A 12,204-nucleotide genomic window follows, 5' to 3' on the forward strand; every position below is an offset into this window, starting at 1 on the left:
TTTTCAAAGTAAGATCTCACTCTAGCCCAGGTTAACCTGGAATTCACTATGTAGTCTCAGGGTGGCCTTGAAATCACAATGATCCTCCTACCTCTGCCTCCCAAGTGCTGGGGCTAAAGTCATGCACCACCATACCCAGCCTACCCTCTCCATATTAATTGCTCACAACTATAAAAGGTAGAACTGCTAATTTTAAAAGTCATCTTAATAAACATATGTTTAGTACAACATTTTCCTTTAAGAAATGAAACCTAAATTCAGTCTAAAATAGAAGTAACAAAAACGAGGAGATAGAGAAATACCTGTTTTGTTCCCAGGACCAGTGGTGGGCGTGTCTTCCTTCAGTGGCTCTGCTGAGGAGGGGCTATTACAACCCTCACCATATAAGGAGAGGGGAGACTGGGAACTAGAAGACAAATCCAACTCCTCCTATAGAGAAACAACACAAATGAATACAGAAGAGTAAAGAGCAGATTCCTTGAGCAGCAGGTTACTTAGAATGAGAGCAAGACCCATAAGAAAACAGAAAACTGCTTCAAGGCAATTTCAAAGCAAATCTAGCAGAAAACACATCTATATATTAAATACTAAGTGATTTTGATAAGTCAATATCCATCACCACAAAGGAAATTCAGCACATGTCTATGCCATCATCTTACACTAAGCATATGAATCATTGATCTGCTTCTGTATTTCTTCCCATAAACTTTATACCTTTCTTGGTCCCTAGTCACACATTCAGTTATCATTACAAAGCTACAGTTAAAATGCCAATATCCTTTCCCCATAATCACTCTAATTCAGTCTTAAAAGAATATCGAAAGCAAAATAAGCCAAGCATGGTGGCACATGCCTTTAATCCCAGCACTCAGGAGGCAGAGGAGGAAGGCTGCCGTGAGTTCAAGGTCACCCTGAGACTACCTAGTGAATTCTAGGTCAGCCTAAACTAGAGTGAGACCCTACCTAGAAAAAAAAATAAAGCTAAATAATTCTTACTATTTTTATTCCTTTCTATTTACTAATGCTGCCTTTCCCCAAATGATTTGAAAGGAAGATGATAACTAAAACAAACAGAGCTATTTAACTTATGGGAACTGATAACACAGATATGTGAAAATAGCATTAATGCTTTCTAAATGTTTAAGTTTTTAAGTTTTAGTGAATCCACCTCTTTTGTTAGATAAAGAAAGAGAAAAAGAGGCAGAGAGAGAGAGAATGGGTGTGCCAGGGCCTCTACCCACTGCAAATGAACTCCAGATGTATGTACCACCTTGTATATCTGGCTTGCATGGGTACTGAGGAATCGAACCTGGGTCCTTTGGCTTTGCAAGAAAGCACTTTAACTGCTAAGCCATCTCTCCAGCCCTTGCTAGAACAAATTTAACATAAGAGAAAAGTAACATTTCAATTCAGGGGGAAAAAATATAGCATAGATGATAATGGAATAGGCATCTCTACTTCATGCCACCATCAAAATGATCCCTAAAATTATTAAAAGAAAATTTGCTAAGATTTATGAGCCTGGTAAAGTATATTATAATATATTTGTAAGAAACTAAAAAGTACAAGATAGCAACACAGAAATATTATCTTCATACCCTTAGATGGTTAAAAAATATCTGATAAAAATCACCAAATATTTCTTATTTAAAAAAAAAAAAATTTAAAAAGAGTCAGGCATGGTGGCACATGCCTTTAATCCCAGAACTTGGGAGGCAGAGGTAGGAGGATCACCTTGAGTTTAAGGCCACCCTGAGACTACTTAGCGAATTCCAGGTCAGCCTGAGCTAGAGTGAGAACCTACCTTGAAAAACCAAAAAAAATAAATACTTTTAAAAAACCTTGCTGGGGGTGGTGGGGCACACCTTTAATCCCAGCACTTGGGAGGCAGAAGTACAGGGATCACTGTCAATTTGAGGCCACTGTGGGACTACATAGTGAATTCCAGGTCAGCCTGGGCTAAAGCGAGACTCTATCTCAGCAAAACAAAACAAACAAAATAAACCTAAATAACAAGAGATAGGGAGATGGCTCAGCAATTAAAGGCATTGCTGGGCTGGAGGGATGGCTTAGCAGTTAAGGCGCTTGCCTACAAAGTCAAAGGACCCAGGTTTGATTCACCAGGAACCATGTAAGACAGATGTACAAGGTGGTGCATGTGTCTGGAGTTCCTCTGCAAAGGCGGAAGGTTCTGGCACATCCATTTTCTATCTGCCTCTCTCTCTCTCTCTTCCTCCCTCTCTCTCTCTTTCCCTCCCTCTCTCTCAAATAAATAAGTAATTTAAAAAAGGGGGGCACTTACTTACAAAACCTGCCAGTCGGGGTTCAATTTCCTAGCACCCACACAAAACTAGATGCAAGGTCAATAATGGGAGGCAGAGCCAGAAGAATACCAATGTCACAGCCAGATAGTTTGCAGAGCAATGGACGCTGGAGCACAGATCCTTTAAGTTGTCCTCTGACTTCCACACATGGCCATACACATACACACACAAATATATAAATACTTTCAAGTCCTATAATACAAGGATTAGAGAAACACCTAATACTTAAAACCACTATGTATAATTACATAAACTAAACTGTGAAAACAAAGCGCATTATCATTAAAGTTAATATAAAAAAACAGGTAACTTTTGTTCTATAATTCTGGTAAATGAAGTTAGGCAAAAAGATGAAATAAAAAAGAAAACAACAGAAGAGACTGAGGTTCCTTTTTAGCAAGGCAATATATTGTCTACTTGGAATACATGACTATGAAAATAATATTCACTTAGAAAATATAATAAAAATATTTCACTTGGCCAGGCATGGTGGCGCACGCCTTTAATTCCAGTACTCAGGAGGCAGAGGTAGTAGGATCACCATGAGTTTGAGGCCACCCTGAGACTACATAGAGAATTCCAGGTCAGCCTGAGCTAAAGTGAGACCCTACCTTGAAAAACCAAATATGTATATATATATTTTTCACTTACAATAGCAATAACAAGTATAAATTATCTAGGAATTTTCTAAAGAATCTTAAAAACCTATTTAAAGAAAACTACAAAACAAGACTAGGGATATTAGCTCAGAGGTAGCAAGAGTACCTGGCATGCATATGACCCTGAATTCAATCACAGCACCACACAGAATACTTTATACATACTAACCAAGTATGGTGGCACATAATCCCTTCAATTGGGAAGATGAAACAAAAGAATCACAAATTTGAAGCCAATCTGAGCTATGTAGCAAAACTTTATCTCAAAAAAAAAAAAAAGGAGGGGCTAGGATTTATCTCATTGGTAGAGTGCTTGCTTAATATTGTACAAGGGTATATTCCCCAGTACCTCAAAAAAAAGGAAAAAAAGAAAACCTACAAATCTGGCCAAAAGCCCCTGACTAGGGAGATCACAGGCCCCAGCGAGGAAGCTATTTCTTCTGTTTTGCTAAATGGGCAGGTTGTGCCTGTCACTGTTTATACAGATAGGCTAGTGCTGCTCCAGCCTTAGTCGAGAAGCTTCCTGCAGGGGCAGTGGTTACTGCAAGACCTACAACAGGTCAAAGTTCTTAGAATAAGTGACTGCTAAGTGCTCAGCTCTATCTACAGATGTGACATCTATACCACCCCTGCCAAGACTTAGGGAACACTGAGGAAAGGGAAGCAGAAAGAATACAAGAGTCGGGCTGGAGAAATGGCGTAGCGGTTAAGCGCTTGCCTGTGAAGCCTAAGGACTCCGGTTGGAGGCTCGGTTCCCCAGGACCCGCATTAGCCAGATGTACAAGGGGGCGCACGCATCTGGAGTTCGTTTGCAGTGGCTGGAAGCCCTGGTGCGCCCATTCTCGCTCTATCTGCCTCTTTCTCTGTCACTCTCAAATAAATAAATAAAAATGAACGAAAAAAATATTAAAAAAAAAAAAAGAATACGAGAGCCAAATGATGGGGAAGAATACTGTGAAATGCTGTCTCCCAGATATGTTATGACCATGAACTCACTGCAGCTGTGGGAACCTGTACAAGTCAAACTTCTTTCATGGATGGCGAGAGTTTCATGAGGCCCCACCACTCCTTGAGTAGCCATTAGCAGTTAATGGGTGGTGAAGAGACATTTCCGTAAGTAGCATAGCCACTGGCAAGTTGTTAATGCTCCAGTAAGTATCCCCCAACTCTTACTCAGGCAAGCAACCCTAATTAAACTAGTGGGTCACAAAAGAAAATGAGGGTAGTACGAGGACTAGCTGGGCAGAAGGAATTCAGCAGGAGTGGGAGGGAGACAAGAGAAGGTGATGGGGTGAATGTGATCTAACTACATCATATGCTTACATGAAATGGTCAAAAAATTTTTTTGTTGTTGTTTTGAGGTTGGGTCTCACTCTAGCCCAGGCTCACCTGAAATTCACTATATAGTCTCAGGGTGGCTTCAAACTCACGTCGATCCTCCTACCTCTGCCTTCCAAGATTAAAGGTGTGCACCACCACACCCAGCCCAAAAAGTAATTTTTAAACTAATTTAACTAATGATTAATTAGTAATAAATTTAAGTGGGAGATCCAATATAATTCTACTTGCATAAATTTAAAATACATGCACACAACTGAAATCAGTAAAAAAAAATAAATAAATAAACTTTATCATAGATGGTACCATGAAAATTCTTTTGATAATCATTTGGAGAAACTTAAAATTAGACATGTGTCTTGTATCGCATATTAGGACCATTTCATCTAGCTTTACATGGGTCCTGGGGAATCAAATACGGGTCCTTTGGTTTACAGGCAAGTGCCTTAACCACTAAGCCATCTCTCCAGCCCCAATTAAGACACTTTCAAATGGATTAGAGATCTAAATATTAAAGACAAAAATCAGCGCCAAAGAGATGGGTTAGCAGTTAAGCGTTTGCCTATGAAGCCTAAGGACCTAGGTTGGAGGCTCAATTCCCCAGGACCCACATTAGCCAGATGCACAAGGGGGCGCATGCATCTGAAGTTCATTTGCAGTGGCCAGAAGCCCTGGCACGACCATTCTCTTCCTCTGCCTCTTTCTGTCTCTGTCTGTCACTCTCAAATAAATAAATAAAAAATTTTTTTAAAAATTTAAAGACAAAAATCTTAGGATAAATTTGCACTTGGAAATTGGTCACTTGGAAAATATTTCTTCCTGAATAATTTCATCATTAGCCACTAGATGGGGCTGCAAATCCACCATCCATGCAGAGCGGCAGTCCTAGGCAAGACCCTACCACACATAGACTGCATTCCCTGACTGAAGGAGTCAGAACTGGGTTAAGGCGGTCACATGGGGAACAGTCTGAAGAAGACATGGGAAAAGAACAGATGCCAACCAGAAAGGACTTCCACTAGAAAAATACAAGACAAAATGATAATCATAATAATGAGTTGTAACTTGAATAAAAGGAATTGGAGGGTGGGCTGGAAAGATGGCTCAACCATTAAGGTACTTGCCTGCAAAACCTAAGGATCAGGGGTAAAGTGGTGCATGCATCTGGAGTTCATTTGCAACAGTCAGAGGATCTGATGCACAAATCCCCAGCCCATGCTTACAAATAAGAAAATTAAAAAAAAAAATTTTTTTAAGAAGCTGGACATGTGGACATGGTGGCACATGCCATTAATCCCAGAACTTGAGAGAAAGAGGTAGGAAGAGTGCCATGAGTTCAGGGCCACCCTGAGACCACACAGTAAATTTCAGGTCAACCTGGGCTTGAGTGAAACCCTACCTCAAAAAAAAATATAAATAAAATAAATAAATAATAATAATAAAAGAAAGTGGGGATGCAGCTCAATTAGTACAGTGCTTAGCATCCATGGAACCCTTAGTTCAATTGTGCCATCAAAGGTAAATGAGGTGCTAAAGAGATTGCTTAGTGGTTAAGGCACATGCCTGCCAAGCGTAAGGACCTAGGTTTGACTCCCCAGTACCCACATAAACCAGATGCACAAGGTGGCACATGCAGTTTGCAGTGGCTGCAGGCCTTGGTGTGCCCATTCTCTGACTCTCTCATTCTCTACCTCTTTTTCTCACTCTCAAATAAATAAATAAACTTAAAAAAAAAAAAAAAAAGGCAGGTGATGCCAGGTGTGGTGTAGCACACCTTTAATCCCAGTACTGGGGAGGCAGAGGCAGGAAGATCACCATGAGTTCAAGGCCAGCCTGAGACTACATAGTGAATTCCAGGCCAGTCTGGACTACAGCAAGACCCCCTCCCTACCTTGGGGAAAAAAAAAATAGTGAGGAGGCCAGACATGGTGGCTCCTACCTCTTAGCAATTGGGAAACAGTCATATAAATCAGGAATTCAATGTCATCCTCAGGTAAATGAGTTTAAGGCCAGCCTAGACTACATATGACCATATCAAAACAAAACAAAACAAAACAAAAAAGTACATGAGATGTACACCATATCACTTCTATGATATTCCTTCCATAAATATAAAAATGTGAGTCTAATCCAATCTAAACATCAGATAATCCCAAGTAACAAGATCATTTTAATCATGTCAGGAAGAATTTTATGCTACCAGACATTACAGGAATATGTGACAAAGTATTTTTTTTTACTGATTTTGATATTTATAATGTTATTCAAAAATATTCTTGTTTGTAGGAAGTAGACAGGATAATATTTGGGTGGTAGTACATCAGACTGGCAACTAACTCTCAAAGAGTACAAATGTACTTGTAATATTTTTACAAATTTTAAATTATTCCAAATGAAGAATATAAGCAAGAAAACAAGAACAGCCAGGTATAGCGACACATACCTTTAATCTCAGTACTTGGGAGGAAGATACAGGAGGATCACTGTGAGTTCAAGGCCACTCTGAGACTACATAATGAATTCCAGGTCAGCCTGGGCTAGAGCAAGACCCTACCACAAAAAAAAAAAAGAAAGAAAGAAAAAGAAGAGGGCTGGAGAGATGGCTTAGCAGTGAAGTTGTTTGCCTGCAAAGACAAAGGACCTTGGTTCAATTACCTAGGACCCACCTAAGCCAGATGCACATAGTAGTGCATGCATCTAGAGTTTGTGTGTAGTGGCTGGAGACCCTGGCGTGCCCATATTCATTCTCTCTCTCAAAAAAAAAAAAAAACAAATAAATTTCAATTTTAAAAAATAGGCCTGGAGAGATGGCTTAGCAGTTAAGGTGCTTGCCTGCAAAGCCAAAGGACTCAGGTTCAATTCTCCCAAACTCACATAAGCCAGATGCACAAGGTGGTGCATGTATCCTGAGTTCATTTGCAGTGGCTAGATGCCTAGGCATGCCCATTCTCCCTCTCTCTCTCTCCCTCCTCTGCCTCTTTCTCTCTCTCAAATAAATAACAAAAATAAAGAATAAATGTGTAAATGACTTTCATTATAACCTGAGCAAAGCCCTCTTTTGAAGGACAAAAAGGAGTATGGGGAGGAAGAGCAGCAGAGGCAACAATAAAAGAAATGATCCAGACCAGATACAGTGGCATGTAGCATGTGCCTGTGGTCCCAGCTACACAGGAGGTTCACTGATGCCCAGAAGTCCAATGCCAGCCTGGGCAACATACCAAGACCATCTTTAAAAAGAAACAATTAAGCCGGGTGAGGTGGCACACGACTTTAATCCCAGCACTCAGGAGGCAGAGGTAGGAGGATTGCTGTGAGTTCGAGACCACCCTGAGACTACATAGTGACTTCTAGGACAGACTGGGCTAGAGCGAGACCTTACCTCAAAAAAAACAAACAAATAAATAAAATAAAAAGAAACAATTAAAAGGAGAAAGTGGGAAGAAGACAATGCTAGCAAATCCTAAATTAAACAGATCATTCTGATTTCTATGGCTCAGAAATCATGAAAACTGACACTGTTAATATTCTTCCATATCCTTAAAGAATATATTCTTATAGGGAGGTAAGAGGAATACAGGAAGAAAAAAACAGTGAACCAATAAACAAAACATATTAGAAATTATGAATGTAAGAACACAGTGAAAAGCCAGGCATGGTGGTACACACCTTTAATCCCCCCACTCTGACCTAAGAATAAACTGAAGCCAGGCACAGTGGCACATGCCTTTAATCCCAGTGCTCAGGAGACAGAGGAAGGAGGATCACTGTGAGTTTGAGGCCAGCCTGAGACTACATAGTGAATTCCAGGCCAACCTGGGCTAGAGCGAGAAACTACCTCAGGGGGGTAAAAAAAGAACATGGGGGAAGCTTCAGGGCCAAACCCAGGATAGCGACTTTCTAGATCCCATCAGTCCCTTCCTTACGTCTCATTTTCCTCTGGAGTTAATAAGCCTCCTTGTAGTGCTGAATGTCAACTGCCTGCCCATGCACCTACTTTCCAGGTAGTAATATAACTCACATCACTGTAAAAGACTGGTTACTTACAGGAACATGCTGGGTTGAAGAACAAGAGTCCACAGACCATGGAGATGAGGCTGAACAACTTGAAGCTGGAGAAAATGGTTGAAGTTCTGCCTTAATATCTTTCACTGTAAAACATGGGGAAAAGTATTTCTCACCAATCCATATAAATTAAGAATAAACCGGGCGTGGTGGCGCACGCCTTTAATCCCAGAACTTGGGAGGCAGTGGTAGGAGGATCACTGTGAGTTCGAAGCCACCCTGAGAATACATAGTGAGTTGTAGGTCAGCTTGGACTAGAGTGAGACCCTACCCTGAAAAACCAAAAAAATAAAAATAAAATAAGAAAGAAAGAAAGAAATTAAAAAACAGAATAAGATGACTGAGAAAGAAGGTAAAATCCACTTGTAAAATTCAACCAAACATGGAAGGTAAGTGAGATGCAGAAAACAGTGAATCTAGTATGTCTAGTATGCCTCCATTTGAACAAGTTGTATATGTATACTGAAATATATCTACTTGCATCTTCCCTAATCTCTGGAAGTAAATACAAGTACAGTGATTGTTGTCTCCTTTCATTGCTGAGGATCAAGGACCAGAGGAAAACACCCTTTGTTGCCTTTTAAATATTATGCCATATGCAAAAAATACAGGCACCTGCACGCCTTTAATCCTAGTACTTGGGAGGCAGAGGTAGGAGGATCACCATGAGTTCAAGGCCACCCTGAGACTACATAGTGAATTCCAGGTCAGCCTGAACTAGAGTGAGACCCTACCTCAGAAAAATAAATAAAAAAGTAATACAGGCTCCCAAGTACGGCAACAGGAAAAGAAACATTAAGTCACTAGCACATTCTCCCATCTACCTATGCCTATTCCCCTTCATTTCCTTTCTCTGTCTCTCTTTCTCAAATAAATAAATGAATAGTTTTTAAAAGTCAGCATTGGGCTGGAGGGATGACTTAGTGGTTAAGGAATTTGCCTACAAAGCCAAAAGACCCAGGTTCGATTCTCCAGGACCCACATTAGCCAGATGCATAAAGGAGGTACACACATCTGGAATTCGTCTGAGGTGGCTAGAGGCCCTGGCGCGCCCATTCTCTCTCTCTCTCCCTCTTTCTCTGTCAAATAAATAAATAAATAAATATATTTTTTTAAATCAGCATTGCCAGGCATGGTGGTACATGCCTTTAGCCCCAGCACTGGGAAGGCAGAGGTAGAAGAATCACTGTGAGTTGGAAGCCACCCTGAGACTACATAGTAAATTCCAGGACAGCCTGGTCTATAACGAGAGCCTACCTCAAAAAAGAAAAAAAAAAAAGTCGGCATTTCTGCAGGGTGTGGTGGCACATGGCTTTAACCCCAGCACTTGGGAGGCAGAGGTAGGAAGATCTCTGTGAGTTCGAGGCCAGCCTGAGACTACATAGTGAATTCCAGGCTAGCCAGCTTGGACTAGAGTGAGACCCTACCTCAAACAAACAAAAACAAAAAAACTCAGTATTTTTATATCTGATATGAACTATTCATGCGTCACACTACTATGAAACTATATTCATTTGGTAAGACATTTATTTACATATTGCCAGACCAGAAATGGTATATGTAGTCCATGGAATCTTTCAACCCACTCCATTCTGAGTACTGCCAAACTATAGAATAAAATGACTTTGGTTAAAGCATCATTACCTGTACAGAACTGGCTGCTGGTGCTCCAAATGTCCGACTCCCAAGGCATCAAATCCAAATCAAAATTAAGATGATCAAAATTACTTTCCTGTGGATTTCAAATAATCAAAAAAATATTAAAACATAAATTTTATATATATGTGTGTACTTTGAAATAAAATTGACACAATTTGCCATAAATACCCAACCTAATAATACTACCCAACCTAATAGAAATAATTTCCAAGCCAATTGGTTCATCTTACAAATACATGTTGGAAAAAGCCAGGAATGGTGCCATACACCTTTAATTCCGGTTCTTGGGAGGTAGAGGTAGGAGGATCACCATGAGTTCAAGGCCAGCCTGAGACTACACAGTGAATTCCAGGTCAGCCTGGGCTAGAGTGAGACCCTAACTCAAAAAAAAAATTACATACACACACACACACACACACACACACACACACACACGTGTGTGTGTGTATGGATGGATGGATGTATCAGAGGCTAGAAGCCCTGGGGCACCCAGTCTTTCTCTTGAGTATATCTGCATCTATTTTCTGTCCCTCTGTGCTTACATATAAAATAATAATAAATAAATTATTTATTTAAGCCAGGCATGGTGGCGCATTCCTTTAATCCCAGCACTCGAGAGGCAGAGGTAGGAAAATTGCCATGAGTTCGAGGCCACCCTGAGACACCATAGTGAATTCCAGATCAGTCTGGGCCAGAGTGAGACCCTACCTCAAAAAACCAAAAAAATAAATAAACAAATAAAATAGTTAAAATATACATAAATCAGTTGCTTAGTCAACTAAACAATTTTTAAAAATGAAGTTACTGGATGTGATGGAACATGCTTTTAATCCCAGCACTTGAGAAGCAGAGGTAAGAGGATCACTGTGAGTTTGGAGGCCACCCTGAGACTACATAGTAAATTCCAGGTCAGCCTGGGCTAAAGTGAGGCTCTACCTCAGAAAAACCAAAAAAATAAGATAAAATAAAAATAATTTAATCAACAGAACATCTCATAAAGTAAATTAGACCATTAATATCCACTGATCTGAAAAAAAATGCAACATGGGCTTCTCTCTCTTCTATGGAGTCATAGTAAAGCAATGCTTTTCTTCAAGAACTGTATGAAACTAGCTAAGGAAGTATATATGGATTACTCTAATTGAAAAATTACTCAGTTCACTTGAAATACTTTCCAAGCTAAATAGTACTTCACACATTAAATAAGGCAAAGTTAAAAATTCTATATGCCAGCCAGCTTCACATGTACTAATAAAAAAAAAAAAAAAAAAAAAAAAAGAGTGGGAGGAGGAGGTACAGCGATGCCTCAGCAGTTAAGGAACTTGCCTGTAAAGCAAAAGGACAAGGTCCCATGCCCCAGGACCCACGTAAGCCAAATGCACAAGGCAGCACATGAGTCTGGAGTTTGTCTGCAGTGGCTGGAGGCCCTGACATGCCCTTTCTCTCCCCCACCCAATAAATAAATTAAAATAAAATAAAATAATTTTTAAGGGAGGGATTTGAAGGCTTGGAGTGTTACAATAATAGCTTTTATATAGATTGCTAACCAAGCAAAGATAAAAGTAAAGTCATACCTGATTTCCAGTTTTCTACACTAATAATACAGATCTTTTAGGAAGGAAGTTCCACTTGACTGAATTCATGACTCATATGACTCACATTGGACCCTTAATATCATTCTATTCCCAATTTGCAACCAACTATCTGTAAAAATCAGGGGCAGAGCTAGGTATGGTGGCTCATATCTATAATCCCAACATTCAAAATGCTGAGGTAAGGTGGGCCAGCCTGGGCTGTATAGTGAAATACCCTCTTTACGAAAAATAAAAAGTAGCCCATCAAATGACTTTTGCAAAGGAAACAAGTCTTCTGAAACCAAGACAAATACAATTCTATAATTCTATATACTATCTAGAAAGTAGCTACTAACATTCATAATTAATAATATCATTTACACTTAAACTACTAGCCTAAATCTATCGTTCTAAAACCTTCTTACAATTGCTAAGATTAAATATCAAGGGCTGGAGAGAGAGCTCAGCAGTTAAGGCATTTGCCTATAAAGCCTGATGACCAAAGTTTGATTCCCCAGTACCCACATAAAGTCAGATGCACAAAGAGTGCATGCATCTGGAGTTCTTTTGCAGTGGTTGAAGGCCCTG

The 12,204-nt window shown here is 39.9% G+C and overlaps 1 protein-coding gene across 1 annotated transcript in view; it reads right to left on the reverse strand.

Annotated features, from left to right (window-relative positions):
- The window catches only part of Atf6 (activating transcription factor 6), a 238,157-nt gene that overhangs the window by 201,020 nt on the left and 24,933 nt on the right, over positions 1-12,204 (reverse strand). Inside the window, exons 3-5 of the mRNA XM_045151444.1 lie at positions 10,028-10,115; positions 8,366-8,469; positions 303-429 (exon numbers count right to left, since the gene is read on the reverse strand). Coding sequence (XP_045007379.1) covers positions 303-429; positions 8,366-8,469; positions 10,028-10,115 — 319 coding nt within the window. The remainder of the gene's footprint in view (positions 1-302; positions 430-8,365; positions 8,470-10,027; positions 10,116-12,204) is intronic.

The sequence above is a fragment of the Jaculus jaculus genome, chromosome 1 (assembly GCF_020740685.1).
Source record: "Jaculus jaculus isolate mJacJac1 chromosome 1, mJacJac1.mat.Y.cur, whole genome shotgun sequence".
NCBI lineage: Eukaryota > Metazoa > Chordata > Mammalia > Rodentia > Dipodidae > Jaculus > Jaculus jaculus.